The 15,320-nt window shown below is 53.7% G+C and overlaps 2 protein-coding genes across 2 annotated transcripts; both read right to left on the minus strand.

The window, feature by feature from the left end:
* Positions 1 to 683: 683 nt before the first annotated feature.
* On the minus strand, positions 684 to 2,363 carry NRN1L (neuritin 1-like). Its single transcript, XM_006860331.1, has 3 exons — positions 2,290 to 2,363; positions 1,055 to 1,189; positions 684 to 969 (listed from the first exon to the last, which is right to left on the minus strand). The coding sequence occupies exons 1-3, from the start codon at positions 2,361 to 2,363 to the stop codon at positions 684 to 686; spliced, it is 495 nt and encodes a 164-aa protein (XP_006860393.1).
* Positions 2,364 to 3,065: 702 nt separating this feature from the next.
* EDC4 (enhancer of mRNA decapping 4) lies at positions 3,066 to 13,363 on the minus strand. The gene is made up of 29 exons (XM_006860237.1): positions 13,291 to 13,363; positions 10,887 to 11,043; positions 10,429 to 10,540; positions 10,051 to 10,150; positions 9,565 to 9,754; positions 9,338 to 9,485; positions 9,155 to 9,259; positions 8,777 to 8,886; positions 8,601 to 8,684; positions 8,391 to 8,486; positions 8,190 to 8,292; positions 7,908 to 8,088; positions 7,754 to 7,826; positions 7,579 to 7,670; positions 7,312 to 7,499; positions 7,114 to 7,232; positions 6,872 to 7,022; positions 6,184 to 6,617; positions 5,992 to 6,096; positions 5,745 to 5,897; positions 5,626 to 5,662; positions 5,336 to 5,513; positions 5,069 to 5,224; positions 4,874 to 4,989; positions 4,612 to 4,777; positions 4,341 to 4,527; positions 4,029 to 4,248; positions 3,472 to 3,635; positions 3,066 to 3,258 (listed from the first exon to the last, which is right to left on the minus strand). The coding sequence occupies exons 2-29, from the start codon at positions 10,919 to 10,921 to the stop codon at positions 3,066 to 3,068; spliced, it is 3,996 nt and encodes a 1,331-aa protein (XP_006860299.1). The 5' UTR covers positions 10,922 to 11,043; positions 13,291 to 13,363.
* Positions 13,364 to 15,320: the final 1,957 nt, after the last annotated feature.

Genomic DNA, 15,320 nt, shown 5'->3' on the forward strand with positions numbered 1-15,320 from the left:
AGCTCACCACGGGGAAACCAGTTGTTTGTGAGATTGAGTCCCTAGTGGCGGTTCTTAGCCCCGCCCATAACAGGGATCAATCTTGGGGATCAGCTTCCCTCCACCCCTAAAGCCAGTAGACAGGAACTGGTTTAAAAAAAACACACAAAGGCATACCTCGCTTTGGAAAGTTTGCTTTAAGGATAGAAGTACATTAGTACTTGTTTTCACTAACCTGAAAGAAATCCCAAGTGGATTTCTCTTTTGTGAAAACCAGAATACAGAGATTGTTTTGCAATAAACAGGCAGCTAAAGAGACAAAGTACCAGCCTCGTAGCATCATCCACCTCTTTCCCTGGGAACCACACACAGTATCTCCCATAGCTTTGAACTGTGTGTGTGAACATTTTATGTTAGTATTATTTTAGGTTTTATCTATTTAGTATAATATGGTGAATTAATTTTTGGGTCTGTGAACACCAAAAATAAATTTTCCCATATAAAAAGTTTTTTCTCCATATAAATTAGTGATAATTGATTCTCTGCTTGATACCATTTCAGCGTATGAAAAGATTCATAGGAACACTGTACTTTTGGATAATGGTGGAAACCTGTACCTTTTAATTAGAGCTGAGCCTGTGCTGCAGAGCCCCAATGGTTGCCCCCTGGTTGGGCTGTAGGGGGATGCTTATTGGAGCTGGTGGCTAGGCCAGAGGACCCAGGAGGCAGGCGAGCGCCAGCCCGGCTGCCAGTAGCGGAAGGGTGGGGGCCGGGGTAGACAGGGGCGTAGAGGCCCTCAATGTCTCCTGGTTGGTTTCGCGGTCCTCGCCGTGCTCTGGAACACGCACAGAGGCGCCGCAGAGATTGTGCAAGTTATCTGGGTGTGGGGCCTGGCGAGCCTCTTGTTGCAGCGATTCCCACACAGCAGCAGCCTCCTCTGGGCAGCCGGACAGGACCAGCGAAGCGCAGACATGAAAGTCATTCCAGGACCTGTGAAGGTTGTAGGGTTACGGGGAATTAGGCAAAGCGAAGAGGGTGGCGGGGATTAGGCTGGCACCCTCGCACAGCCCCTTACCTGCACACTGTCTCCAGCTCACCTCCATGGCCCATGCTGTCCCCCAAGCGGATGAGACACTTGGCGAAGCCCTGGTATATAGTGTCACAGCGGCCGGGGACCACAGCAGTTGCTGCAAGGGGAGGTACAGGGAGTGGGGGTTGGGTAAGGAATGAACCAGGCCAGCACCCCGCAGTCTCGGGGGGCTTGTTACTCGCAGTGCTTGGAGACATGACTCAGCGTGAAACGGACGCCCCTGGGAACTGAGGGTCATGTCTGGGGATCACCTGCTGAGCCCCCTTGGAGATAGGACCTGAATCCAGATATAGGGTATGTATGTGGAGGGGGGAACATCACATCTTTGGAGTTGGCTCTTCTTCTGCCCTTCTGGTACCCCAAGTCAGGTGAAGGTGGTCCAGGTGAAGGAGCCAGGGCGTGGTGGAAGGGTGTGGTGTTCTGGTACCCTAGCCAGAATCCAATCTCCCTACAGCTTAGATGAGCTTCCCGAGGCTCACCCACCCAGTCCCCAAAGTGTAGGTCAGACAGAATATGGGTCAAAACCAGGCCAGACCCTCCTAGAGGACCTCATGAATCCCATGGCTGGTTTAGAAGTTCTGCCAGAAACTCTTTTTATCAGCAGGAGAACTGCACAATTTGGGGGTCCTGAACGGACTCCATAGCACATAACAACAATGACAACCCCACAAAGGAGGAATCCTAGTAAGGAAGTAGTTAAATGCTCAACTTCTCTGGTAGTGTAGTGGTTACAAATCGGGCTGCTAACCGCAAGGTCAGCAGTTCAAAACTACCAGCTGTTCTTTGGGAGAAAAGATGAGGTTTTCTGCTCCCGTAAAGAGTTGGAACCGTCTCCACGGTACTTTACAACTATTCCAAGGGTTGATTGGAACCCACCAGACACTGTGCATGAGAACTATGTAGCTGTCTGCTCCTGGGAAGATTTCAGCCTTGGAAATCCTATAAGTCAAGTCCTACTCCATCACCTAGTCACAATCTACCTGGCAGCAATGCGTTTTTTAACCCCATAGCCAGATCTCATGTCTCACCCCTTTTCATTATCTATCCTGAAGCCACTGACGCATATCAAGGCCCCACATTATACTTTCCCTGGAGCCTTCCCACTTCCTCTCTACCCAGACATCCAGGGCTCAGGAAGGCTATGTAGGAAGGTTCCTACAGACACCAGGGCAGAGGGGTGAGGGATACAGTCGCAGCTAGTGTGTCTGTTGCACTTACCGAAAGGCAGAAGCAGCAGCAGCCCCAACGCATGGGGTGGTTGGCGGTGGCGGCAGCGGCAGCAGCAACAGAGCATCTTCCGCGGCTCAGAGTCTAGTGGCAGCACTAGCAGCCTGGAGTGCAGCCCACTGGCCCAACCCCCGGAGAGAGGGGCAGTGATTGGTTGAGAGCCAAGGGAGTGGCTGTGAAGGCAGCTGGTGGCTCCACCCCCAGTGCCCAGATTGGCCAGAAAGCTAGGCGGGACACCAGAGAGAAGAGCCCAGGAGCACCAGTTGGTGTTGAGGTAACCACAGGACCTTCATTCAACTCTAATTCAACTTAAGGCTGTTCTGACCAGGTCCCAGGGGTTGGATTGGAGTTGGCCTCTACAGAGTTTTACATAGGGAGAGGGGCAGGGGATAGAGAGGGTGGTATCAGATTCATAGTGAAGACAAACCAAAAGCACACACATATTCCATTTTATTCCAAAAGCATTTAATCAATTTTTCTCAATGTTTTCAAAAACAGAAAGATCCAAATCAGAGGTAAAAAGGAACATGGAAAATTCAACTCAAGTTGTGTCAGGATCTTGGAGTCATATTCCAGGCATGACAGAGCACAAGGCAGTAAAACATTCGTCCTGGGCCCAGCGGGCTACCACAGTCTGTAGACCACGTCGGTGCCCTGTCCCCACTCATCAGGAGGTAGGGCCTGAGCAGGTAATGGCAGATATGACTTGTCTAGAACTGTCTGCTGGCCTTCAGTGACACCACATTCCTGGGCAAGGTGGACCTGGTTGCTACGGGAGGCTGGGGGCTACAAGGCCATGTAGCATGAGGCTGAGACGACGGGCCGCTTTGCCAAGTGAGTTGTGTGGCTCAGCCTGCAAAAACTGGAAGAGCTTCTGGCGCACCTGGGCCATGACAGAGCCCATGTGGTCCCGAGTGATGGGGTCACTGTGGTCCAAGTGCATCACGGCCTCCTCCAGGTAGCTGGGAGTAGAGAAAAGGGGTAAGCTACAGGTGGGCTCCAATTAATGGGAGCACTGCTTAGCGGTACAGGGAGACCTTCAAGCTGAGAAGAGTGGGAGCAAGAAGGACTTGGGGGAGTGTTTAGGAAGGGAGTCAAGTAGGAGTAGTAGTCTCTGCCTGAAACTGTCCCCCACTACCCAAGCAATTCCCTGGTCCCTAGCTTTCCGTACTCACCTGAGCTTGAGGTCAGTTCGAGTGCCAAGGTCAGAGGCTAGTTGCTGGATGAGGGAGAGGAGCACAGGCTGGGAGAGAGGGCAGGGAGGCTGCCCAAAAACCTGGCCTGGGTCCACAGTTTCACACACATACAGCACCAGGTTCAAATCTGCAGCTGTCAGGGCCTGGAGGGAAAATTGGGGGAGAGGGTCTAGAGCTAGGGTTGGGTAAAAAGCTTGCTTCTCTGTGTTCACTGTGGTCTGAGAGAGAATGATCAGAAGTAGGGTGCTGAGGACTCCACAAGGGTCCAGAGAGAGCACTGGAAGGCTGCACATTTACCTTAGGGGATCAGGAAAGGTTTCTTGAAGGAATGACTGAGGGAGGTGGGTTGAGGCAGATAGAAAGTTTAGGCAGAGAGAGCAGCAGGGGAAATAGCATAGAGAACTAAGAACCAAAAATACTTAACAGAAACCAGACTTCCCAGAGGATGCAGAACCAAGAGCAGTCAAGAATGGGATGGACTGCATGCTGTGTGGGCTTTGTCAGAAGATCCATGACCCTGTGAGTGCCCAGCGTACCTGCTGGAAGGCCTGATTGAGGTGGCCCTGCTGCAGCAGCTGTAGGATGTGTGCTTGCTGGGCCTGGCTGTCAAGGTGGGTAGCAGGGACTGGTGTAGCAGCAGCTGAGCGCATGGCTTGCATGATGCTGGATGTGACGGCAGCCTGCTGTTCTTTGAGTGCCACACTCACCTCACCCTTTACAATGCGCTGTACCTGGGCCAAAATGGATTCCTGTAGGCTGCAAAGGGAAGTAAAGGGAACTGAGGTGAACAGGAGCCCAGTCTGGCTTGGCCCAGACCCACCACTTTGCCCAGTGCTCTGCCCACACACCTGCCCACAGCCACATGCAGCTGGTGCTGCACTTCAGCCCGGACGCTGCTGGACACAGTGGCTGCCATCTGCTCGGTGGCGCCCTGTAGTGTGCTGACCAGACCTCGCAGTTGGGCCAGCACTGGCTCCCGTGCTTCTTGTTCTCGTGCCTTCCTACTCTTCATGTGGCTCTCCAGCTGCTGCAAGTCTGAAGTGTGACCATGGGAATGTCAGAGGGTGGTGGGACAGAAGGGGCAGCCTCTCCTGCCTTGGGTCACACGACCCCACTCACATTCCTGTGTGCCTAGCCGGAAGCTATCATTGATCTGCTGGAACATGGCCTGGCAGCTCTTCTCAAAGGCAGGCAGCACCACGCTCTGGAAGGCTTCGCGGTAGGCGGCCTGCATCGGTCCTTGTAACGTGTCTGCTGCTGCACGGGCTATGGCATCTGTCAGGTTCTGGGGATGGGTGCAATTGCTGAGCTGAAAGCCTGAGCTCAGCATCGTCTAGCCAGGCCCACCACCCCTGCCCTGCCACCTTGGGTGCTACAGCACCTTGGACTTGAGAAGTTTGGAGATGTTTTCTTTCATGGTACCCTCAACGGCTGTTAGCTTGGTGGCCACTGAGCTGCTCAGCTGGCCTGCCACAGGCTCCAAGCTCCTGGAGACACCTAGATCAGAGGAGAGAACAATGAAGCTATGCCCACTCCCACCTAGTCTATCCAGTAGAAATCCACATCCCAAACTCACATGGAGGCACTGTCTTCTTGATCTCGTCACGGATGCTGCGCTCCAGCCGCCCAGCCACAGCTGAAGACAGTGCCTGGGACAGCTGTTGCGTCAGCTGCTCCTGCAACTGTCCACCTCGCTGCTGCCCCTCCGCCAGTGCCCGCTCTAACCGCCGCTCTGTATCACAGCTAAGGACAGGCCTATAGCAGGTCCCACACCTATCCCTTCCCAGGCCAAGATGGCAGCCTCTACCCTATACTAGCCTGCACCACCCACATCCAAGGATACGCTCCTGCTCATGCCGAGTCTCCAAGGCTCGTTCGACGTGACCTGTGACGGTGCTCTGTAGGCCTTCCAGCTGGCTGCACACGCGCCGCAACAGCTCTTCTTGAGTGTCCCGAAGCTCTGCCAGCTCTCTTTGCTGTTGCCAAATGATTGCTGGCCAGTCCTCAGGGGGCTCTCCAACCTGCCAGGAAGCTCCCAAAGTCACAGGATATCTGACCTACCCATCTTTACCCACCATACCATGCAATGTTCTGGAACCCTCCTAGGAACAGAAACTGTGCTCAATCACTCACCAGGTGCTCCGTAAGCCGGGGTCCCACAGCTGAATTCCTGCTATGGGCAAGATGCACCTCAGGACACGCCGATAGCCTCATGGCCATCCTCTCCCTCCCCACCAGGACTCCCCCTCTACCCATCATCCTTCTTGCTCTTCCTTTTGAGCTTGGGTGAGGACCGAGGGGACCCTTTAGTCTTCCAGTCCTTGGCAGGCAGCCGTGGAGTAGGAACTTTGGTGCTAAAGCCCCCTGAGGCAGAGGCAAGGCTGGCCACTTCGTCATCATGGTCACTGTGGGAAGGGGAAGGAGGGGGAAGTATCTGCCCACTCACTGCCCGCTCCCTGCACCTGAGAAAGGGAATGGGAGTGGTGTCAGGGCCCCCACCTTTGCTCGGCACTGGCATCCTGGCTGTCATGCTGCTGTAGGAGGTGGTATGGGGGCCGGTGGAAGGCCAGGCTCTTGTGTTTCTCCTGGATGCCATTTCTGGGGCTGGGGCAGGGGAAACAGGCCAACTCAGCAGTGGAAGACTCTTCCTGCAGCCCCTCCTACCAGCATAAGCGGCCCCTTCAAACTCACCTCTCTGCCAGGCTGCTGCAGGTTTCACGGGTAATGTCAGGGGCTGTAGGCCACACCTGACTGTCAGGGGTTGCACTCTCTTGGGTCAAGGCTGCCTCCAGGAGGGAGGGAGTATTGTGTCGATCACTATCCCCAGTGGCTCCATCCAGACCAAGCTGTGGGCCCAGCTCAGGGCCTGGCCTGGGCCGGGGAGACAGAAGGTGGAGTGCTGAGGCAGCTGAAGCCATACAGTCTGGCTCAAGGCCCTCAGGAGCAGAGGAGCCAAAGCCCCGGGAGAGGGCCTCAGATGCAATCTCAGGGATGTCTTGGGACAGGGCAGTAGAAGCTGAGGAGATAACATCAGGGGAGCGAGTCCGGCTGGGAGAGGCCTGGGGCAGCCCCAGAGGTTCCACCTCCTGTAGCTCCAGGGACAATGACGAGGCAGCAGTAGGTACCTGAGGTGAGCCAAAGATGGGGCTTCAATGGTGGGAGGTTGGTGGAGCTCCGAAAAGAGCTGTTGGTGGTGGTGGTGATGAGGAGAAATGCAGGGTGGAAACAGGGCCAGAGCCCAGGACAAATAAGGGTGAGGACTGAAGCAATGCCCTCAGGGAACATGACAGGGACACTGGATGCAGAGCAGCACCAGCAGAATGGGGGCTGTGGGAAGAGACAGCCCCCAGCCTGCCCTGGAGCCTTCACACGCACGTACCTGCACAGGCCCCTTATTTGTCAGCTTGTCGCCTGGGCTTGGGAGCAGGCCTGGCAGGAGACTTCGAGGACTTGCTTGCAGGCTACTGCTGCTTATGGTCAGGCTGCCATCTAGCTGCAGCTTGGGACTCAAGGTCAGCTCCTCAGGTGGTCTGGTGGCAGGAAAGAGTCAGCACTGAGAGCCTGGCATCACCTGGCACTTGCCACTGCCACTCTCCCAACTCTGACCCGACCTCACCTCACCTGGGCAAAGAGGGCTCCATGGCCAAGGTGCTACTCCCAGCGGACACAGCTGTTAGAGAAGAGCTGCTACTACTGCTACTACTGCTGCTACTACCACCGCTGCCGGCAGGTGCAGTAATCTGGGGAGATGGATCATGAGGGCTGGGGTCTGGGTTTCCCTGACCTGGGGCCCATGCCCCTGGCCCTGGCCCAGCATACCTGCTGCAGGGAAGCACTGGGTGTCATGAAGGCATCAGGTGTCATGAGTTTGGGCTTGGGCTCACTGCTCAGACTTAGGAAGTCTGCAGGTGCTGGCAGCTCTACAATGCGGCGCAAGTCGGGCTGTGAGCCGTGAGCAGTGGATCCCAGGCCCTCAGGGCCCAGCTCAGGCTGAGACTCTCCAAATGCTGGGGGGAAAGCTGCCACTTGAGTCGGATCTGAGACCCAGTCACTCACCCTGCTTCCTTCATCTACCTTGCCACTCACCAAAGTCCTCGTGGGCAGTGTGGACGGGGAGTGGGGCTACCACATCAGGGTTCAGCTGAGGCTGGAAGCGAATCTGCACATCTTGCAAGGCCCTGCATGGAGAAAGAGGGAGAAGAGGAGAAGGCAGGGTGGGGAGGGAAACAGGCAGGCGCTGGAGGCCCCTTAGTGCACTCACTTGGTATGCACACAGAAGAGCTTGATGAGCACACCGGCTGCAGACTCCACGGTCCCAACTCCTTGGGCACCATCTGAAAGGACAGCAGGGACCAGTCAGCCCCTGGCACTATGCATCTCGGCACTCCCCCCCACCCCCCAGCACAGCAGCTCACCAGCTCCCAGACCATCGTTTTCTTCCTCTGCAGGAAGCACCTCGGTGTGCCGTAGCCGGCAACGACTCACAACCTGGATGCCAAAGCTCAGCACAGGATGGGTAAGCAGGAACTCAGAGATAGAGCTGAAGCAGGCGTGGCCCTCCTCCTGGTTCTGCAGCAGTTCCATCACATAGAGAACCTGCACAGTCAAGAAAATCCCCAGCTGAGCTCAGAGGCTGCGGGGACCACAGAGAGGCTGCACACACCCTGCCCAACCCAGGGGTCCCTCATCATACCTACCTTCCGTTGCACATCACTGAGAATCAAGTACTCTGCCGAAAGGTCCAAGCAAACCTTAAGGCTCGGGGGCACATTCACTGAACTGAAGATATCTGGGGAGAAGCTGGGGAGCCACCAAGCAGGGTCAAGGGGATGGAGAGGGATGAAAGAACCCACATCCCCAACACTGCCAGTCCTGCCCAGTCACCAGCTCTCGCCTACCGAATGGTCTGCAGGCAAGTCCAGGACACTGTGCACCACATCTTTAGCTCTCGATTCTGGTCAGCACCAGTAATGAGGAACCTCCAGAATGGGACCCTACAAAGCAACAAGGTGCTGGCTGGCTGGCTGGCTGGCTTGGGTACCTGCTGGGAGCCCTTGGTCCAGACCACCCCCTACCTCCCAGGCCCACTTGCCTGCCCATTCACTCACTCAGGGTCCTGCTTCTTGTGATTGTCACAGAACAGGAGGCAGGAAAGGGGCCGTCCATCATGTGGCTTCCACTCATGAAGACACCTAGCATGCAAACATGGGGACCTGAGTGGATGGTCTGGTGCCCTACTTGGGATGGGGGAGGGGGAGTTCCAGTCCTGTAGGGACTACTTTACCTTGGTTCATCCTGCCCTTCAATGTAAATCTGCCAAAACTTGACATAGCCATCATGGCTGGCAGTAGCTAGGACAGTTCCATCAGGAGAGAGGGCCCCTTCACTCAGGCACTAGGAAGAACCCAAAGAGCCTTGCAAAGCCACCAACACTAGCACGCTGTATGAGTGAGTAAGTGACTGAAGGGGCTATGGAGAAGACAAGGCTATGGAGAAGTCAGGTAAGGAGGGAGCTCCACAGGCAGGGCCAACTCTGTGCTCAGAGGACCCCTGGGGAGAGGGCCAGTCAAGTCCCTGGCAGCTGCATGTGTGGGGGGACAGATGAAAGTCTGTCTAGAGGATGAGGGCGGTGAACAAGGAAGACAGTTGGCTGTAGGCTTACTGTGCTGTGGCCTTTCACCACGATGAAGCCCTGTTTGATCTGGCTAGCATCCAGAGGCCAAGTGCTGTGGCTGGAGCGCACCATGTCCAGGTCCCACACCTCAGCCTGCAGAGAAGAAGGAGGTGAGTACTCAGCTGTGCCTGCACCCTGGCTGTCTGCCCCCACCATGCCCAGCTCTGTCACCCGGTCCTCATGAAGCAGGGCCACCGTTGGGCTGCCCTCTTCGCAGCAGTCCTCGCTCTCTTCGGGGATGAAAGGGCACCAGATGATCCTGCGGAAGTGGTTCAGTGGTGTGCCTTCCGGCTGCCGGATGTGGACCAAGATCTCTTCTCTGAGCAAGGTGTTAAGGGTCAGATAGGAGCATGTCTGATAGCCCCAGCTCCCTCTATAGTTCCTCACTATAAGGATACTGAATTTTGCCATTAATTAGAGCCAAGCGCCATACAAACAGGTTGCCTGCCTCATCTAGGCAGGCCAGCTGTGGGGAGTTGAGGTGTGCAAAGGCCAGATCAGCAACACTGCCTGTGAAGCCCTTGAGCAGGGTCCGCTCCGATGTGCTGACACTGATTACTCGTACCATTGCTGAACCATTGTTGGCAGCTGGAACCAGAAGAGTGGTGTTTCATGAGCAAGTCACAAGAGCCAGGCAGCAGCAAAGGCCTGCCTGCCCTTGCCTACCTTATTGCCACTAGCATGCCCTCCAGTTTGGTTTTCCAATCCACCTCCCCCAAGGTCTGGCAGAGAGAGGGGCAGCACAGACAAGCTTTCTTTTGTGTCCCTAAGGGTGGGCTAAGGGTTCCACAAAAGATGGTTCTCAGTGAGCTAAGGGTTCCACAAAAGATGGTGCCTGGGACCTTTTGCAGAAGACCTCCTTCCTCAACCCTGACCCCACTCACCCCGAATGGCATAAGCCAAGAAGGAGTTGGACACAGCAATCAGATTGCCATAATAGTATTTCTGCTCCCAGTCGTACTTGGCTACAGGCTGGATTTTTACCTGAGAACCAAAGGTGGGAAGGTTAAGAGAAACTGAGGGATGGGGTGGCTTTCCCAAAGCCCTGGAGTCCTCAGCAATGCTGGTGTCTGGAAAAGGGTGTGAGCACAGGTGCAAATCCAGTCACCCATTCACCCCACAGCTAATTCGGGCTTCCCAAGACTGGGGCACTGTGTGTTTGTCAAGGTGGTCCTCCTAGGACTGGCAGCACCAGAGGAAGGAAAGTGAGAAACTAGGTGTGCCCCCATCCACCATACATGCCACAACATTCTGATGCCCACCTTGTTGCTTCCCCGTGCTTTGCTGGAAATGCTGGAGTCACTGCTGGCCACAATCTCCACTTCCTTGGCTAAAATTCCAATGCAAGTGGAACTGTCGTCTCCCGAGAGGTAGCTGGAGGGAACAAGAGTACACAAGCCTTGTGTCTTGGGCACCCGAAGCATGGATAGACTTCCTGGTGAAAGATGCTAGTCCCAGATGCCAAATTCTGCCAGGCTCACGGGTCCCCAGATCAGACCTGCAGCCCTCCTTACTCACCTTCCTCCTTGAGAATAAGCAAAGTTACTCTTCCTTTTAAAACCAAGCACCTAAACTGGTCAAGGCCTTTTCCTCACCATCATTAAGTGCTCCATTCCAGGCTACTAGGGGTGGGAAGTGGGCAGCAAAAGCTGCTGGCCTTCTCGGCCCTGATCTGGAGTCTTAAGTTAGAAGTTGCAGCCATCCCCCAGGTAACACTCACATGACCTGCTTCTCCTGCAGGTTAATGGGTGGCATGGCTCGGAGACCAGGCTTGCTTGTTGAGGTACCATCACCTGAGCTGAGGGGGTCTGGAACCAGGAGCCCGTTGAGATCCCCATTGTAGCCGTTGGATGGCCGCTGGTTCTCTGCACTGGAGCCTGAAAGCAGACAGGTTGTCAGACCTGTCCACTGGCCTCTTTTCCTGCAGAGTTTCCTTTAAGAACTGGGAGGTGTTCTCAGAACACTTGCCTAAGAGAGGCATGTTCGTGGGGAAGAGCGTGACCATGGGCCTACTGCTCATTCCTTGTTCCATAAGTCACTATGGACCACGACCGAGGATGAGCATGAGGCTCATCTACTTGGGAGGACGCTCCAGTCCCAGTTAACACTCAGGCCCGACTCAGCATGGGTGGTGTGGTGGGGGGTGGACCTCTGTTCACATAAGGAAGTGCAAAGGAAGGATCAGGAAAACTTCATAGAGGAAGTGCCATTCCGGCCAGAACACATAAACATGGGAGGAGCAGGAGTGGGGATGCAAGGCTGCAGAAGCTCTGGGAATGATACAGGGGTATTCAGACTGTCTCTGTGAACAATGAAAGCTGCAGACGAGTTTTAAACAAGAAAGCGATACAGACAGCTCTAGTGAGCAGGCCAATAGGTCAAAGGCAGCACACTGCAGACCTGAAACTGGGTGAGAGATACCAGGGCCTGAGCCGAGAAGCAGGGGTTGGAGTGGAGAAGATGGGCTACTAAGGCATTGAAGGGCATTGATAAGATATAGGAGTGAGAGAGGAAGGAGTCTGACCCACACAGAATCGGTTTCAAAGATGCCACCTTGGGCAGATAAACTCACCAGGATTGGACACTGTGGGGTGGGGTTCAGAGTTAGGAAAAAACAGCATTTGGTTGTTTGTCATTGCCTATACCTTAGGTACCCTCACAGACTCAGAAACCACTATTAAAACTCCCAGGGGGCAAAGAGACAACAGCTCTACCTTCAGTAACATAGGAAGTTTCTAGCCACAAAACAGAAAGGATCTGATATGATGAAACAGAGCAGACAAGATATAATTGACAAACCCAGTGTCAATCAACAAAGGAGTTATGAGAAGCCTTTAACCCATTTCACTTCATTTAGAGTGCCCTTAGCTGTTCAGGAATAAACAGATAACTCTCTCTCCCAGGCCAGCTATTATGAGGACAAACAGAAGACCTAGGCTGCACAAAGTTAGCTATGACAGGTTCTACCAAATTGTTTCTAAGTCTAGACTGTATAGCAGCTAAACAGCCAGTCCTGCAGGCAGCCTGAAAGCTCAAGTCAAACTGAGGAGGAAAAGGAACACACACCTCAGGCCTGGGGACAAAAGGCCAAGGGTCTCAGGCAGCAGATGAATTTGCTCAGGTAGTGGAAGTGGCTAAACCCACTCAGAGTGAGCACCAGTGTCTATTCCTAGAAGCAATCAGTCTGCACCTCCCAGCAGGCATCAGGATCGGAGAAAGCATTTCTCAGTTTTGGCCACTGCACAGCTGCCACCATCATCAGTCAGTCCTTAACTACAACAACTTTTCACAAGTCCCTGAACCAGCCCAGAAACGTTAGTGCTTATTTCCTCTTTATGGAATGCCTATCACAACATCCCAACAAGATCCACTCTAAAATTGTTTCCTCTCTCAGACCTGCTGTCAGTCAGGGGAAAGCTTGTATTCTCCAGCCCCACCCTCCCATGACAGTACCAAAGCCCCTTTCTTTCAATGACAACAGCGTTATTTCACAAACCTGAGAGCTCATCTGTGTCCTGGGGGATGCTTGCACATGGGGTAGGGGCATTTCTGAGGTATCACTGCCAACCCAAGTGAAGTTTAAATGAAAGGAAACAACTTAGGGTTTGCAGTCATTTGTGGCCTAATCTTATCTGGGCTATGCATCCTGTGATTTGCCTTCATCCCAGAGAGCACAGAACCAGGGACTATCATCTTCCTCCTGGAAATTAGTTCCAGAACAACAGTAAGCCTCGAGTTCTCCTTCCAGAGGAGAAGGATAAGATGTAGGACTAGATTTAAGCCTAGGACTCCGTATACAGAACCCGGATCAAGCCTCTGAACGATGGCGAAAGTGATGGGGCACCTGGCCAGACACAGGAACACTCGCAGAGGGACCCGCCGCGGATTCAGAGACGAGGCCTCACCTTCAGCCTGGGCTGAAGGACAAGCCCAACACCAGAATGGGAAAGGGAAGCACCCGGGGTCTACGACTTTCGCAGTACAAACTCAAGGGTCTACCGCGCTAATCCCGGTCAACCTTCACCAGCCGGGAGAATATAGAACCTAAAGGCCTCGAGAGCGGTTCGGCCAATGCTGCCCTACTGCCCGCCCTCCGAACGTCCACCCCTGTTGTCCCCGCTCACCCCCCGCGGGCCGGTCCAGCTTGAGAATGTCCCGTAGGTGCTGCGTGGCGTCCTCGATGTCGATGCTCGTGCAGGAGGAGGCCATGGATTCCGCAGCGGGCGCTGCGCCCGCGCCGGCTCGTTACCCTACCGCCGTTTGCCGCCCTGCCGCACACCACCGCGCCGAAGATAGACGGCGAGAAACTGGTCACTATACTCAGTGCACTGGCTGTCCGCAAACCGCCGCCCGCACCGCGTCGGAGCCCCGCCAACCCCACTAACCGCCTCCACTTCCGGCCCGTTGAGTCTTTGCTCCGGGAATCTGCGCAGACTGAAGAAGAAAGGTTCCGGGCTTAAGCTGAGACCTAGTCCAGCGCCAGAGCCTGTCTCCTGCGGTGTGGAGTCTATGGGGTCCCAGGAAAGTTACTCAGGTGTGTCCTCTTACTGGCTTCAGATCCCGCCAGATTCATCCCCATTCCCAAAGCACAAACTCTTATTATAGGTTTAGTTGACTGTCTTGGCTTTGGTCTCTATTGAGCAGGCAGGCGGCACGTTTTCCCTGAGGAAATGGGTTGGGGTAAACCAAGGCTTGAGGGGACCCATGAGACCAGGAATTAAGACCAGGAATCACAATGGCACTCGAGATAATGCCAGGATAATGGCCAGTAATTGTCCCCTCTTGCCCCAGCACCCACTGGCAAGAAGAAACAAACCATCATTTACAAACAACATTTTATTGCAGACATTTCAGGCACAGGTACATGGAAGCTGTATTGTAGATTTTATACAGGGTGGTTGAGAGGCAGCAGGCATCTACCTCTCCCGGATCCCCACCCTCTACTACACAGCAGTCTGGAAACCAGTCCCATTGAAATTTCCAGAGTTTGCTATCTTCTCAAACAGCCAGTCCTGTACCCAGTGTAATCAGGTAACCTGTGGGGTCTGAGAAAGTCTTTGTCCTCCATCCAAAGTGGTGGTAGTGGTGGTGCCCTCATTAATACTAAAACTCCCTAGCTAGGGCATTAGCTCAAATCCTGAGGCTGGTTCTTGTCTGCAATTGTCACCTTGCTAGCAGGTTTATACCACACCCAGAGACTTAAGGACAGAGGGACTAGGTTATCCTGGGCAAGGTCTCTGTTCTCAAAATTGAGAGGCAGAAAAGGCCTCAATAGCTAGGACTTCCTGGGACTTGAAGACAAGAGTAAAAGTGTGTATAAGTGAAAATGTGTATATGTAACAAGGGAGGGAATAGCCCTGGAGATGCCCTGCAGGACTTTGAGGGGTTGAGAGTTCAAGGGCATAAAACCCTCAAAACCAGACTCATATTGTCTTCTTCCATAGCTCCAAATCAATATTCTTTAACTGACCTAGCTCTGTGGTTACCGAAGGCTGGCTGTTCTGACCACTCAGCTTCGGGCAATGATATCCTCATGCTTCCGGAGACAGGGCTGTGAAAACAGGCCCCCTTTAACCCACAAACCTCTGCTCATCCTTGATCCTGAACCTGGAAGATCTGGATCTAATGGGATTTTTGCTTAAGTCTCTCCAGCTTCAAAGGGGTTCAGGGTTTACTTTCTTCCTATCAGAGCCTAACTGAGAGACACGTCTGCTGCTACTAGAGCCCTAAATCTCTCCAGGGAAGAAGTCACCAGATGCCAAAACCGACTTGAGCCCTTCTTTGACCACAGCAAAATTCCCCAAGTACAGGTGGTGGTGGTGGTGGGGGAACTCTTGCTTACAGGCTTTCTGAGAGAAGCAAGCTGCTTCAGGAGTTATCTCCTCAAAGCAACAGTTATTACTGAGTTAGGGCAGAGGTGGGAGGGTGAAACATGAGAGAAACAATAGAACACGGTAGTTCTTGATGCCCAGCCAACTATTACACTAATTAAAACAATTTAAACTGTTAAGAAAATTTTCGTGGTTTATTGTATAATGAGGCATTGAAACATCTGAACAAATCAATATCTGGGCGGTGAGGCAGCTGCTTTCTCCTTCACTTCTTTGGGTTACTAGAGCAACTTGTCAGTAGATTTAAAAAAAAAAAAAAAAAA

Source organism: Chrysochloris asiatica, unplaced genomic scaffold (genome assembly GCF_000296735.1).
Source record: "Chrysochloris asiatica unplaced genomic scaffold, ChrAsi1.0 scaffold00037, whole genome shotgun sequence".
NCBI lineage: Eukaryota > Metazoa > Chordata > Mammalia > Afrosoricida > Chrysochloridae > Chrysochloris > Chrysochloris asiatica.

Excerpts from the sequence above, each read along its gene's own strand:
- NRN1L (XM_006860331.1), bottom strand. The coding sequence starts at position 2,363 with ATGCTCTGTTGCTGCTGCCGCTGCCGCCACCGCCAACCACCCCATGCG. Across the intron at positions 1,190-2,289 it reads CTGCTGCTGCTTCTGCCTTT|ACTCCCTGTACCTCCCCTTG; the intron begins CGGTAAGTGCAA and ends TACCCAACCCCC. Across the intron at positions 970-1,054 it reads GAGCTGGAGACAGTGTGCAG|GTCCTGGAATGACTTTCATG; the intron begins GTAAGGGGCTGT and ends CAACCTTCACAG.
- EDC4 (XM_006860237.1), bottom strand. The coding sequence starts at position 10,921 with ATGCCACCCATTAACCTGCAGGAGAAGCAGGTCAT. Across the intron at positions 8,487-8,600 it reads CACAAGAAGCAGGACCCTGA|GGTCCCATTCTGGAGGTTCC; the intron begins GTGAGTGAATGG and ends GTTGCTTTGTAG. Across the intron at positions 7,500-7,578 it reads CACTGCCCACGAGGACTTTG|CATTTGGAGAGTCTCAGCCT; the intron begins GTGAGTGGCAAG and ends CTTTCCCCCCAG.